The 12,590-nt window shown below is 42.3% G+C and overlaps 1 protein-coding gene across 1 annotated transcript in view; it reads left to right on the forward strand.

Annotated features, from left to right (window-relative positions):
* Nucleotides 1-12,590, forward strand: part of CYBB (cytochrome b-245 beta chain) — a 133,136-nt gene that overhangs the window by 5,944 nt on the left and 114,602 nt on the right. The window contains exons 2-3 of the mRNA XM_085622908.1: nt 1,586-1,681; nt 7,993-8,103. Of these exons, the coding sequence (XP_085479034.1) occupies nt 1,586-1,681; nt 7,993-8,103 (207 nt within the window). The remainder of the gene's footprint in view (nt 1-1,585; nt 1,682-7,992; nt 8,104-12,590) is intronic.

The raw sequence follows: 12,590 nt of genomic DNA on the forward strand, positions 1-12,590 counted from the left end.
TGTTCTATGAGTAAGATGCTTTGATTTCAGCGAGAGCGCTTTAAGTTGTGCCGGGTGGTCAATGTCGGTTTTAAGAATGAGGTCAGTGATTAAATGAGGGTATTGACAATGGGTATGTTGCAAAGTTGTAAAAAAGAAGATGACAATATATTACCTGAAATTGTCAATGTGGCAGCCCTGGAGGAATGGTACTGTTTTTTTTGCTGCTATGTGGTGGATGAGGATTGGGATGGCAACCTGGTCTGATCAGTTCAACGTTCAAGGGTCTGCACAGTGATAAACTGAGATGAAGAGTGTTACCTTTGATATGTGCTAATTCAGGCATATGGTGTTGAATTTTCGCAATACCTTATGGTTGTGTAGTGCTCTCTTCATTGTTGGTTGGGGAAGACTTATGCCAGTTTATCATTCCTGAGAAAGTTATCATTGGAGAATTATTGTTGGTAGATACATTGTTTATTTTCCTAATTTCTTTGAAGAAGGATTTTCTAATTCTTGGAGGTCTACAGATAAAGAAGATAATATATTGGAAGCAGAGATGGAGAAAAGGAGCTCCATGAAGATGAAAGTGGTGGGTGAGAAGGAATATAGCATGCTGCAACGCATGCTTTTACATTGTGTTCCATTACAACGCCATTGTTACAACGACCGTGTTGTAAGAACACAATACCTTTACAACACAAGTCATTAGATCGGCATGCTCAAGACGGCACTCCAACCTTAGAAATAGCATAATTTACTATTCCATCTCCGCCCTGCGCAACAGTAGGGAAGGTGCTGGAATAGTAAATCATACTATTCCTTAGGTTGGAGCGCCATCTAGAGCAAGTCGATTTAATGACTTGCGATGTAAAGGCATCGCGTTGTAACAACACGGTCGTTGTAACAACCGCGTTGTAAAGGTAACGCGATGTAACAACTGCTTTGTAAAGGTTGTTTCCCGTGAGAAGGGCCCGTAATGACACAACCAACACATCCTCTTTGTGTCTTCAATATATTACTTTCTGTAGCCTATGGGGAAGAGAATCATTAAAATGCATGTTGAGATAAAAGTGATCCATGCCTCTGCAATGACAATTGCAGATAATTGCTATGATCTTGTCAATAATGCTTGAGATGTAATGTATGTCTCTTCACTGAAGATTGCATAGATACATTGTGAGTGACGATCAGGATGCTATGGATGAGGTTACTGTAGTTAGATGTACCGATGTACCATATGCTGGAGGGATGTTTAAGTCTAAGTTACAGCAAGGTGATCTGTGGCAGTCCTGTAGATGGCAGTTGTATTTGGTGTTTTTTGATAAACGTGGGAAAAGTACGGGTAGAGAAAGGGTTCAACCGGACTGCCAGGTTACTTTGGGTATACACTCCATGCAACTGCACTCTGTGGGACTTTTCTCATTAGTGATGCTGCGGAGTAAGAGTTTCCCAAATATTCAATTTGTTTTTCATTGAATTAGCTTATTTCTCTCATCCTATGTGTCTAACCCATCTAACACAAGGACAACACAGAATCAAACCTTACGAGCCTTGCTATTATTCTTATGAGTTTTAAGTATAATGATGATTACTTCTCTTCCAGTTCGTGTGGCTGGCACTCAATGCATTCCTGTTTGTGTGGTTCTACTTGGTGTATGATGTGGGTCCGAAGTACCACTACTCCAGGGAAATATACGGGGTAAGTATGATTAACTCAGCACTGCCTATATTTTTTATGCAGCCATTGGAAAGACGTTAAAGATATACGCTAGTTGTGATTTAACACAGTATTACAGTTTATGCCACAATATATTTTTGTCAACAAATGTTATAATAAAAAAGTTAGCGTATTGTACTTTGTTATGATGCAAGAAAATCCTGTATCTCATACTTCCGAATGTCTTTTTGATGTGGCCACATTCAGAGCACCTGAGTAACAAGATTTACAGGTCTGTTCAAAGGGACAGATTAACAATTTTTGGATAAAAGGGACCACTTTTACAGTGGCGGCTGGCATCTATTGATAGGGGGTGGAGAAATGAGTGGATGCACGCATGGGCAAACAAAATAAAAAAATATAGAAAAAAAGAAAAACAGTTACTGGATCATGGTGGGCAACGTCCTTCTCACTCTGACCTCTTCTGCCTGGACTGCTGTGCAGGCCTCAAACAAACTCCCTCGACCAATCCTGGCCTGCTCAAGTACTGTTAACCAGCATGTGAGCAGCACCCAGATTGGTGGGAGAGACCTCTCTCGGCACTTCCCAGCGCACAGGAGGCCGGCACTTCCTCTCAACCTGGCTGTCTTAAGACAGCTAGATTGAGAGATTTAAAGTGTGCATGTCTGGCTGTCGGAAGACAGCTGGCGAAAGAGACATGTGGAACCCAAACAGTGCAAAGGCAGCCCTCTGTCCACCACTCCTCCCTGCTGTCACTCATAAGGCCCCCCCCTGTTCTGACGCTCGGTTCAGGACGGGATGATGACAAATTAAATGGTAATGAATCACCATTTAATTTGTCATCATCCCGAAAAATAAAATGGTAATTCATTACCATTTTATTTTTCATCTCTGGGGCTTTTGGGGGCACTTAAGTGGGGCGACGCTCCTCTGCTCCAATGGAGGAGCCGCCGCTGAATTTTCATTTAGGGCGAGTAGCGTACATTCGACCGACAGCCATTGGTAACTACAGTTATTTTGCACACACTAGCCAAAGTGTCTTGTACTCCTATGTAAGTATGAACTTTTTACTTTTATTTCTTTAGTAATAAACGTGCTCTGAAACAGCAATTTTTTTATAGGTTCTATAGAAAGAATCCTGTTGCTCTCAATTAAAACCTACACTTAATAGCTTTATGTTGTCAGAATCAATGTTAGTTGCCAAAACCAGAGATTAAAATATATTCTAAACTATTTACCACACATTAATATTAGAAATTAATATTTTACTATTCAAACGTAAAATTTGGATTAGATGGAAAGCAGTCCTGCATTATTTACCAACTAGATATTGAAACCCTTCACAGAATTTTCCTAAACAGCAAAGGAAGACATTCTAAATATGGTCTATTCCTTCAAAACCCTCTAGAAATCTTTTCCACTGTCATCTCTGATCCCAATGCCAACATCCTTGAGCAATAACCCTCTTCACCTCCTAGTGTTTCTGCTTTTTCCTAATAATGCATCATTTGCTTGTACATCTCATAGATGCCCCCCTCAGTGTACACTACTCAGCTACTTCTAACATATTGTACGCTGTCTTTAAATACCGCGCGTCAAATCAATAAAATGCATTTGAATTCCGCTTGTAGGGACTGGTCGCGCATGACTTCCTTTTACTCTTCAGCACACATCATCAGTCTGCTCTTTCAGGAGATTGCTTATACTCTTCTGCTGCTTCTCTGAAGTGAAGTCAAAGATCATAGAGAACGGATCCATTGCACGCCATAAAACTCTGACTTTTAATGCTATTCTATCTGGATCTTTAATCTCTTACATATATAGTCAATTGGAGAGAGGTAGTGCTATAGGGTCCTAGTGTTTGGTTAATTAAGATGACTAACACTTTCTCTACCTTGATTATTGACACAGCCAGGCATCTCTGCAGATTTTAGCTTTGCCAGAAGACTTCTACTAATATCCATCATCAGTCACCAACTTAAGATGTACAGAGCTTCCATCTTTATACGTTACAGAACACACTATACAAAATTAACCGTGATGCTGTCCGCAGACAAACTGAGAGCAGCATGAGAGACTAAAAGTCAAATGGCCTCATTTGGAATTTTCAAGGAAACCTCCAGTGTCTTGGGGAAACTCCAAATATGGTGTAGAACCTATTAGCTGAATTTACTCCAACACAGTGCTAATATTGTGAAAGAATTTCAGACGTTTGAGTCTACTTCATATTTAAAGTTTCCTTCAGAAATTAGAAGACTTTCAGGTCCATATAAACTCTAAATGAAGCCCAGACATTCTCAGACTGAGAATTAATTGGGAACCTGGTACATTTTTGTCTGGCTTTGCGGGAGTTGTATCTTTCAATTTCCACCAAATGGGATGAGGCACATCTCCAATCCACAATTTTCACATCTTTTCAAGAATGGTACAGCTGGATCCCCTTGGCTATCTATGTTTTTCTGAAAAATTGGGAACTGTAGCATAGCGATGCTAATTGCTTTCTTTCAGAATCCTCCAGTGGACGTTACAGTTATGGAGTAATTTACGTGGTCACTGTTTTTTGGAAGGTTGTATATTGTCATCCTTTTCTAAATCTGGCCCAAAATACCATAGGATATTATACCCGTTCTCTAGACTTCAGTGCTGTTAGACATGTGCCAAGAGACTACCAGACAGTGCAAGCATTCAACAGATGATGGAGCACTCCTTGAGCAATCAGATAGCATGTTGCCAGAGGCCATGCTCAGCGAGTAGTTAATAATCCTCACTGTGTAGACTACAGAGGAGTTTCCACGCTCATGGTCACTAGAGGGGTGTTATGCAAGCATCGAGGAGCTTCGGGTGTGAAGGGACGAGGCAGGAATGCGAGAATGTCAACATGAGCTTCTTCTTTACATGCCAAACCAACGCCAAGTGTCAATAAAGGGACATGGACAAGCTTTTCAAGATGATGGTCTAACCGAGAGTGTTATCTGATGTTCCTCATCCTAGAGGAAGTACAGTCCTTACCTGTGAAGTCAGATCGTGTTTAAACCACATATAAGGATGCGTTTATAAGTGATAGGTTGGTCACAATAAATGGGGTCCCTTCTTGCTACTATTTTTGGTCATGATTTTTGCTTCTTGCAGTTGGACCTTCCCCTGGATCTACTTTTGGATATTTTTGATTGTCTCTTTCCCCTTGCCTGGTGTCATAGGGAGTTTGTTGCTTTGCTATTAACATATTTATTAATCTATATCTTAATTCAAGAGCTACAAGATGGCCAAGGAGATTATTTACCCTTTGGGTTTTTTACCTCCTAACTGGAATGCTCTTAAGGAGCTACTTGACACCTTCGACATGTACTATTAAGTGCAGGTTGCCACCATGGCTACTGGGGTGACTATGAAGTGCAGGTTGGCACATCGGCTACTCGGGGGTATTGCCCTTTCTTCAGGCATTCAAGACGGAGACTGAACGGACCTTCTATGTCCATACCTTAACAAGTGTTAACCCTAGACAATCCATCACATGAAGTGTTATTAATGGTGGTAGTAAGAATGTGTAGATACACAGCAGGGTGAGCAAAATTGAGCAATTTGTATAACATTTTGAAAAATACTGTGTGAAATGATCTTGTATCGCACATCAAAACTGAATTTGACAGTGCACCTTGAGTTCAAAGGTGATGCGAGATAGTGCCAAGAGTCTAGTTCAAGGAGAAAATGTCTCCGAGATGTGGATTTTCTGTTCCTACAAGAAATTTGCTGCTTGTACCAGTGCCCAACAATTGAAAATCATGCAAAATTCTGTGGCTGCAAAATTTAGCACAATTTGTGAAATGCAGAATCCCATGTTAACAAAAAGTCCACCGCGGCATTAGTGTAGAAGAGTATAAGAGATGGAAAAGAAGAGGGTGATAAAGTACTTTCAAATTAAATATGGTAGTGTGCGAAATAGTGTGTCTTCACCATTGAACCATGCTCGTTATGGATCCCTTGCGGGAGATCCTGTAGTGAAATAAAGGCCACGTGTCTGATTATGCCACTCTATTCAATCTTGTTTTATGTGGCAACAACACTAAAATAAATAAATTCCACATTTGTAAAGAGCGAACTTATCACCCCTAAGAGTATCCAGGCACTGAGGGGCTGTCGGGAGATTAAGTGAGCTTTTGCCCAGAGTCACATGATGCTGAGCTAAACTGCTGCCTGTGATCGATCCGTGAGCTCTGCACTCTGGAATCACTCGCTCTGGCCAGTGCGCCACATCTCTCATTAGCTTTTTCCTTGAGGCTACCATGACACATGGAAATCTGCATGCACTGAAGAATGCTCTAGGTCTCCCACTCTGGAAATATGACGTAGGCCAAGGTACTTGTTGCAGCTGTTGGACACCTGGAAGTGTTCCATATCTTAAATTGTGTTTTATACAAAGGTAGTACTTTGAGGTTCAGAGACATCCCAAACTGTAGAAGAAATGCCAATTTTTGAGGCACCACAGAACACACAATCAAATTCGAGGGTGGTGGGCGTGCTAGATGTCGTCTGTATTGCTCCTTCTTTAATTTTTAAACTAGAGTTTAGTGATGGCATCAAACGTGATATAATTAATTACATGAATCATTATGTATTTGACCATCTCAATAATATTAAGACAAACAGCATATCAAATGGGGTATAAATTGCGTTGAAGGTGGAACTATCAAGAGACAAGACAAGTAAACAAGTAGCAGGGAAGGAGAGAAACAGAGACACATGGGAGGTAATAATAAACAAAGGGAAAGAAGAAAACACAACTGGGTAATGGAAAAAGGGGTGAATGGGAGATGGGTGTTTCCTTCAAAGGCGGAGCCAAAAGAGGTAATTTGGTCCATGGTGAGTGTTCTACTTCCACAGTAGGCATTCACATTTTGCAAAAAGATGTTTCTATCTATGTGGAATGCAGAGAAATTCTTTTTTACCTTACATTTTTTCCATTTGAATAAGAACGTTTTCAGAACCTTCTCGTTTAAGGTTTCCTCGAAGCCAGTTTTAAAAAGTGGTTTTCAAACCCATTCTTCAAGCCAATTCATAAAATAATGAACTTGTTCACACATAACCCTTCAAAATGCTGGACAGACTGTGGTGCTCTCTTCAACCGTTCAAAGAATGATGTTGTTACACTCCCATCTTTTAGAATTTTTAAGTGCGTTCATTTACAGAATATTTATTATATTTCCTAAGTTTTATAAGAATTAAGACTTTTCTGTTTTGGGCAGCTTAGCAACACAAGGCCCGATTCACAAAGGTAAACTGAGAGGAAAGTCTAATTTTACGACTTTAGGTATTCAGAAAGGGCATTTGCGAGTAGTAAAGTTAGATTTTTCTCTAAGTTTAATTTAAGTTTTGGGGGCAGATTTATGAGGTTTTGCCGTAGGGAAGCGCAGCAGGCCTTCCTGCTGCGCTTCCCTACGGCAAAAGAAAAGGGCAGGGATGCGCCGTATCTATAAAATGCGGCGCATTCCTGTCCTTTTCCCCTGCACCGGCGCACAATGGTCTGCCTGCGCCAACGCAGGCACCTCTGCACCATGGTGCAAGGGTGCCTGCGTTGCGGAGATGAATATTTTTGTACAGGAAGGGAAACTTTTCTGTACAAAAATAATCACAAGAGGTTTTTCCTCTTTGTATGGGTGCTGCAGAATGCAGCACACATAGAAAAAGGAAAAAGCGAGGAGAAATAAAGATATTTCTTCCCGTTGCGCCTCCCTTATGCCTCCCCTGGGGAGGCGGAAGCTTTTGGCGCTGCCTCAGATTTACGATTTCTCGTAAATCTGGGGCAGTGTCAAAAGGCCATGGATGTTGCTGGGAACACCCCCAGCAACACCCATTGCACGCCCCTTTAACGCAGAACACTGCGTTAAAGGGACTGATATTTATGAGGCAGCATTAAGCCACAAAAAGTGGCTCAGTGCTGCCTGATAAATATCACGCAGGCTTCTGCGCCACGGAACGTCACAAAAAGTGACGTTCCGATTGCGCAACGGGCCTCATAAATCTGCCCCTCAGTCTTAAGTCTAACTGAGACAAAACTTAAGTAAATCTGAGACAAAAGTCTAACTTTACTACTATAAAATGCCCTTGGTGAATACCGAAAGTCGTAAAGTTAGACTTTTGTCTCAGTTTACCTTTGTGAATCGGGGCCACAGTCGTTCAAGTGTTCCAGAATGGTACTGTACATCCCTGTTCAGGCTTCACCATCCATATCCTATTGCTAGAAATGCACATGAGCATCACACGTTAAACATTATTTGATGACTGTGTCTGTACTGCATAAATACTATTTCACTGTGTTGTGTTGTATTCCCTTACAGCATGCCCTTGCGTGGGCACGAGCACCAGCAGCGTGTCTGAATTTCAACTGCATGCTGATTCTGCTGCCTGTCTGTCGAAATTTGTTGTCCTTCCTGAGAGGGTCGATTGTGGTAAGAGCTGAGCCGTGCACGTTTTTTTCTTTGCTAAAGTAAATTATTTAACACAGTTTTTTCATTTGGAAAAGAAATTTAATAACAGCGTTTTCATTTCATATATACATTCACAACCCCAGCATATAAATCTATTGTAGTCCGGAATATCCATTGGCCACAATATCATTACCAAAATATTGAAAACCAAAACATTGAGGAAGTCCTTATAGGTAATTATGGCTTTACTGTAACTACATATCTAGGTAGTTATATATATATATATATATATATATATATATATATATATATATATATATATATATATATATATATATATATATATATATAGGTAGTTATATATATATATATATATAATACGCAAAGTTTATCTCAAGACAGAAGAGCCCACACACGGTAAACTTCGCCATCCATTTAATCGGAGCTGCTGCATGGGTGTGCTCGGCATTGCAAACAAGAGTTCCCTAAGCCGACGCGTTTCGGGCATACTGCCCTTAGTCACAGGCTTTTGAAAAGATACGGCAAAGTTGAGCAGATTTGCGTGTACTTATATTCATCGCGATACCTGTCCAAGTGGGCGTGGCCACTCGCGTGGTCTGTTGGTATCTGTAGTATATTCCGTCTTCCTCATGTGAGTTGCTTTTAATCACCGCACCCATATTGATTAAAATACATCCCAAGTGGGTAGTTGCGTTGCCATGCCACAGTATAAGTTGGTTAGGTGGAGACAGAAAGATGGAGACAAGTGGCGATACAGACAATAATACAGGCAGGTAAGCATGGAGACGGTCTATCACGCACACAGAGTGCCAAATAGCCTGGAAGATTGAAAGAGGTGCAAATGGATAGGAACAAATAGGTGAACTGACTAACAATGGATGGAACAATTAAGGAGTGTGTGGATGATTGATGGGTTGCTCTACTGAATAAATGAAAAAATGGATCATATCTTGCACCTTCACAGATCTCTCAGTGTTACAACCATTGTACTCCCTTTCTTGTAAAAAATAGGCACCCTGTGGCCTGCAGAAGCAAAAGGCAAGCATATATTTTTTCCCGGAGTTTTATATACTATGAATTTGATCAAAAGGTATTAGAGTGCTTTACATGAGCACTAGTTGCATTATAGACGGAAACATTCATTTTTTTCGTCGTCACGGGGACATTAAGTGACTTGCCCAGAATCACAGGATGTTGAGCGTCCTTGCAGAGACTCAAAACCGCTTCCCCACCTTCGAGGTCGACCGCTCTAGCCGTAAGGCCACATCCTCTCCCCAGCTTAACACTGCTGGTTGATTACCATTTTCACCATGTTAAATATGACATCAGATTTATAAATAAATAAGAGTTTGTGGTTCTCCATAGACAAAAACTTAAGTTAAAGAGGCAAGCCTCATCTCACCAATCATTCACTCAACTGAGAAAATAGCAGATTTTCTTAATATTTTCCAAGTATCAAAAAGGGGGCATTACACTAAGGCCCAGATTTCCATACAGTTTGTGCCAGGTTTGGATTACTTTTTTAACTCAACCCCCAAAAAAAGACTTCAGCACTGATATACAAAGAGTACAAATCCCGATTTGCGTTGGTTTGTAACCCAAAGTAATGCAACTCAGTGAAATGTTCTGCCTTGCCTTACTTTGCATCAAGGAGGTATTCAACGGGTGCTGCATGGGTGTTCCAATGCAACCACTCATAAAGAATTATAGACATGGATTTGCGCCCAAATCTTGAGCCTCTCTGAAGCAGGCATAACTAGAAGAAATTTTTTCATTTTTCCTCATTCTTTCATCCTTGCATGTATGCTGCTTTCTGCAGTCCATATGCAAAGAATAAAATGCCTTAAAGCATAGTTTTTGTGCAGGAACGGATGCGTTGGACTGAACTTCTTTAACCCTAAAAAAGTGATATCTTTACTTGTGTATGTTGGATTTTTGTCATTTTGTTTTATTCTGCTAAATATTGGCTATTATTTTTTAACTGATGTGGACTTCTTTTGTTGTATTTTCACTGTGTTGCTGTGTGTGTACTGAGGTCCTTGCCCCGGATCCCATGGAATGGTCTGACCATTACTTAGTTACCATGTTGATTTATGACATTGTGCCTGCACACAATCGAGCTAGCACCTCGTCTATAAAGCAGCCTTGGCATAAACTGAGTTGTGAATTTCTTCAAAGCCATCTTGCGGCCACTTCCCCAGCTATTCCGGCTGACCCTGACGAGGCCTACTCCATCTTTTCCGACTGGATCATTCGGCCGTTGGATGTTCTTATTCCTGTCAGGCTGTCCAGGAATCGGCTTCTAATCTAATCCCTGGTATAACGAAAAATTAGCAGCTTTGCGTAAGCTTTGTGAGAAGCTGGAGAGAACCTGGCGACGGGATTTCGATCCTTCCTCTAAGACCCTCCATCGTGCTGCTATTAAGCGCTATCACAGGGCACTCCATGCTGAGCGTACCGCTTTTTATGCCGAGCAGATTAAGGGTAGCTCTAACCCGGCCAAGACCACCTTCTCTATTGTGACGGGGCTCAAAACCCAGCAGGACGCTGCAGGTTCTGGGATAATTTCCAACCTGCAGTGTGAAGAATTGGCCAACTTCTTTGTTAAGAAGGATGAGGACATTTACAAAAGCTTTCCTATGGTCTCCATAGGCCCCTCTGACATTTCTCGCAAACCAAGTGATGGGGTTCTTGAAGTTTTTCCTCCCATAACACGAGAGTTTTTAGTGTCACTTTGTTCCAAGGTAAAATCCGGCTCTCCTGCTGATCCTTTGAAGCCTGACCAATTTAAAAAAATATTATCTACGATTATTCATCCTTTGGAAACGGTGATCAATGGGTCGCTGAGCGCGGCAGTTGTGCCCAGGGCCTGGAAACATGCTAGGGTCCTCCCGTTGCTCAAGAAACCCTCCTTAGACCCCCATAAATCCGAAAGTTTTCACCCCATCTCCCTGCTACCCTGGGTTGCGAAAATTACTGAGGTCTACATTGCCTCCCTTCTCACATATTTCTTCACGGCACATCAGATATTTGACCCCTCTCAAAATGGCTTTCGGCCCGGCCACAGTACAGAGTCAGCTCTTTTGGCCGTGACTGAACACTTGAGGACGGCCTAAGACGCAGGGCAGACGTCGGCGCTGATCCTACTGGACCTCAGCACCACGTTTGACACTGTGTCCCATGTCATCTTGTTGAATCGTTTATTTGAGGCTGGAGTCTCTGGGCTAGCTCTTAGATGGCTGTCCTCCTTTTTGAAAGATAGGTCGTTCCAGGTAGTTGCTCCCCCTTTTGCTTCTAGCACCTTCCCTATTGGTCAGGGGGTTCCTCAGGGTTCGTCCTTGAGCCCCCTGCTCTTTTATCTCTATGTTCAACCTCTGGTGGAGGTTGCCAGAAGCAGAGGGCTGACCATGGTCTCTTATGCTGACGACACTCAGTTGGTGGTGGCTCTCTCGGGCGACTCCGAGCAGGGCGCCAGGAAATTCCAGGGCGACCTCTCGGCAGTCGCCGGGTGGATGACCGCCAACTGCCTTCAATTGAATTCTAACAAGTCAGAGGTGCTGTTGGTGGGAGGGAACCACGGTTGTTGGAATGATCTATGGTGGCCCGGATTTCTGGGTACGGCACCTACCCCCAAGCCTGTAGTGAAGAACCTGGGGGTTTGGATGGACAGCTCACTTAATTTTCAGTTTCAGATGAAAAAGGTGGCAGGTACCTGTTTTGGTCTGTTACGGGGGCTTAAACCCATACTGGCCTTCTTTGATGCCACAACTAGGCAGATCATTATTCAAGCCCTGATTCTATCAAGGCTTGATTATGCTTGCTCGTTATATTTAGGAGCCAACAAATCTGAAATTCAGAGGTTACAGAGAGTCCAGAATGCGGCCGCAAGATCTCTCCTGGGCTTGCGTAGAACCTGTCCAGTGACTAGTGCTATCCATCGCCTTCATTGGCTATCTGTAGCCAGGCGGATTGAGTTTAAAGCACTCTGTTTTGCCTTTAAAATCCTGAAGTTGGCATCCCCCCCAAATCCTGTCTGACCTCTTGCTACCTTATATTCCTTCACGGTCGCTTCGATCTATGGGACAGTGTTTGGCAGTAATCCCTTGGGTAAGGAAGGTTCGTGCAGGCGGGCGCGCTTTTCGGAATAGAGCGGTCATTTTGTGGAACTCTCTACCTATCCATATTCGAGGGCTTACCATCTACTTCCATTTCAAGAAAGCTATCAAGACATTCCTGTTTCCGTCCTTGTAGGCCTTTTGCTTGTACGTGTATATCTCTCATGTTGCTCAGCGCCGGGACGCCTCTTAGCTGAGGCAGCTGTCGCGCTTTATAAAACCCTCTAACATAACATAACAAATGCTTTACATATTGCCTCTGAGATAAGCCTGACTATTTGTGCCAAGCTACCAAGGGGGTGAGCAGGGGTTATTTTAGCTATGTAACTCCCTTACTCTGACTATAGTGAGGGTCCCTACTTGGACAGGGTG

Source organism: Triturus cristatus, chromosome 8 (genome assembly GCF_964204655.1).
Source record: "Triturus cristatus chromosome 8, aTriCri1.1, whole genome shotgun sequence".
In the NCBI taxonomy this organism is placed as follows: domain Eukaryota; kingdom Metazoa; phylum Chordata; class Amphibia; order Caudata; family Salamandridae; genus Triturus; species Triturus cristatus.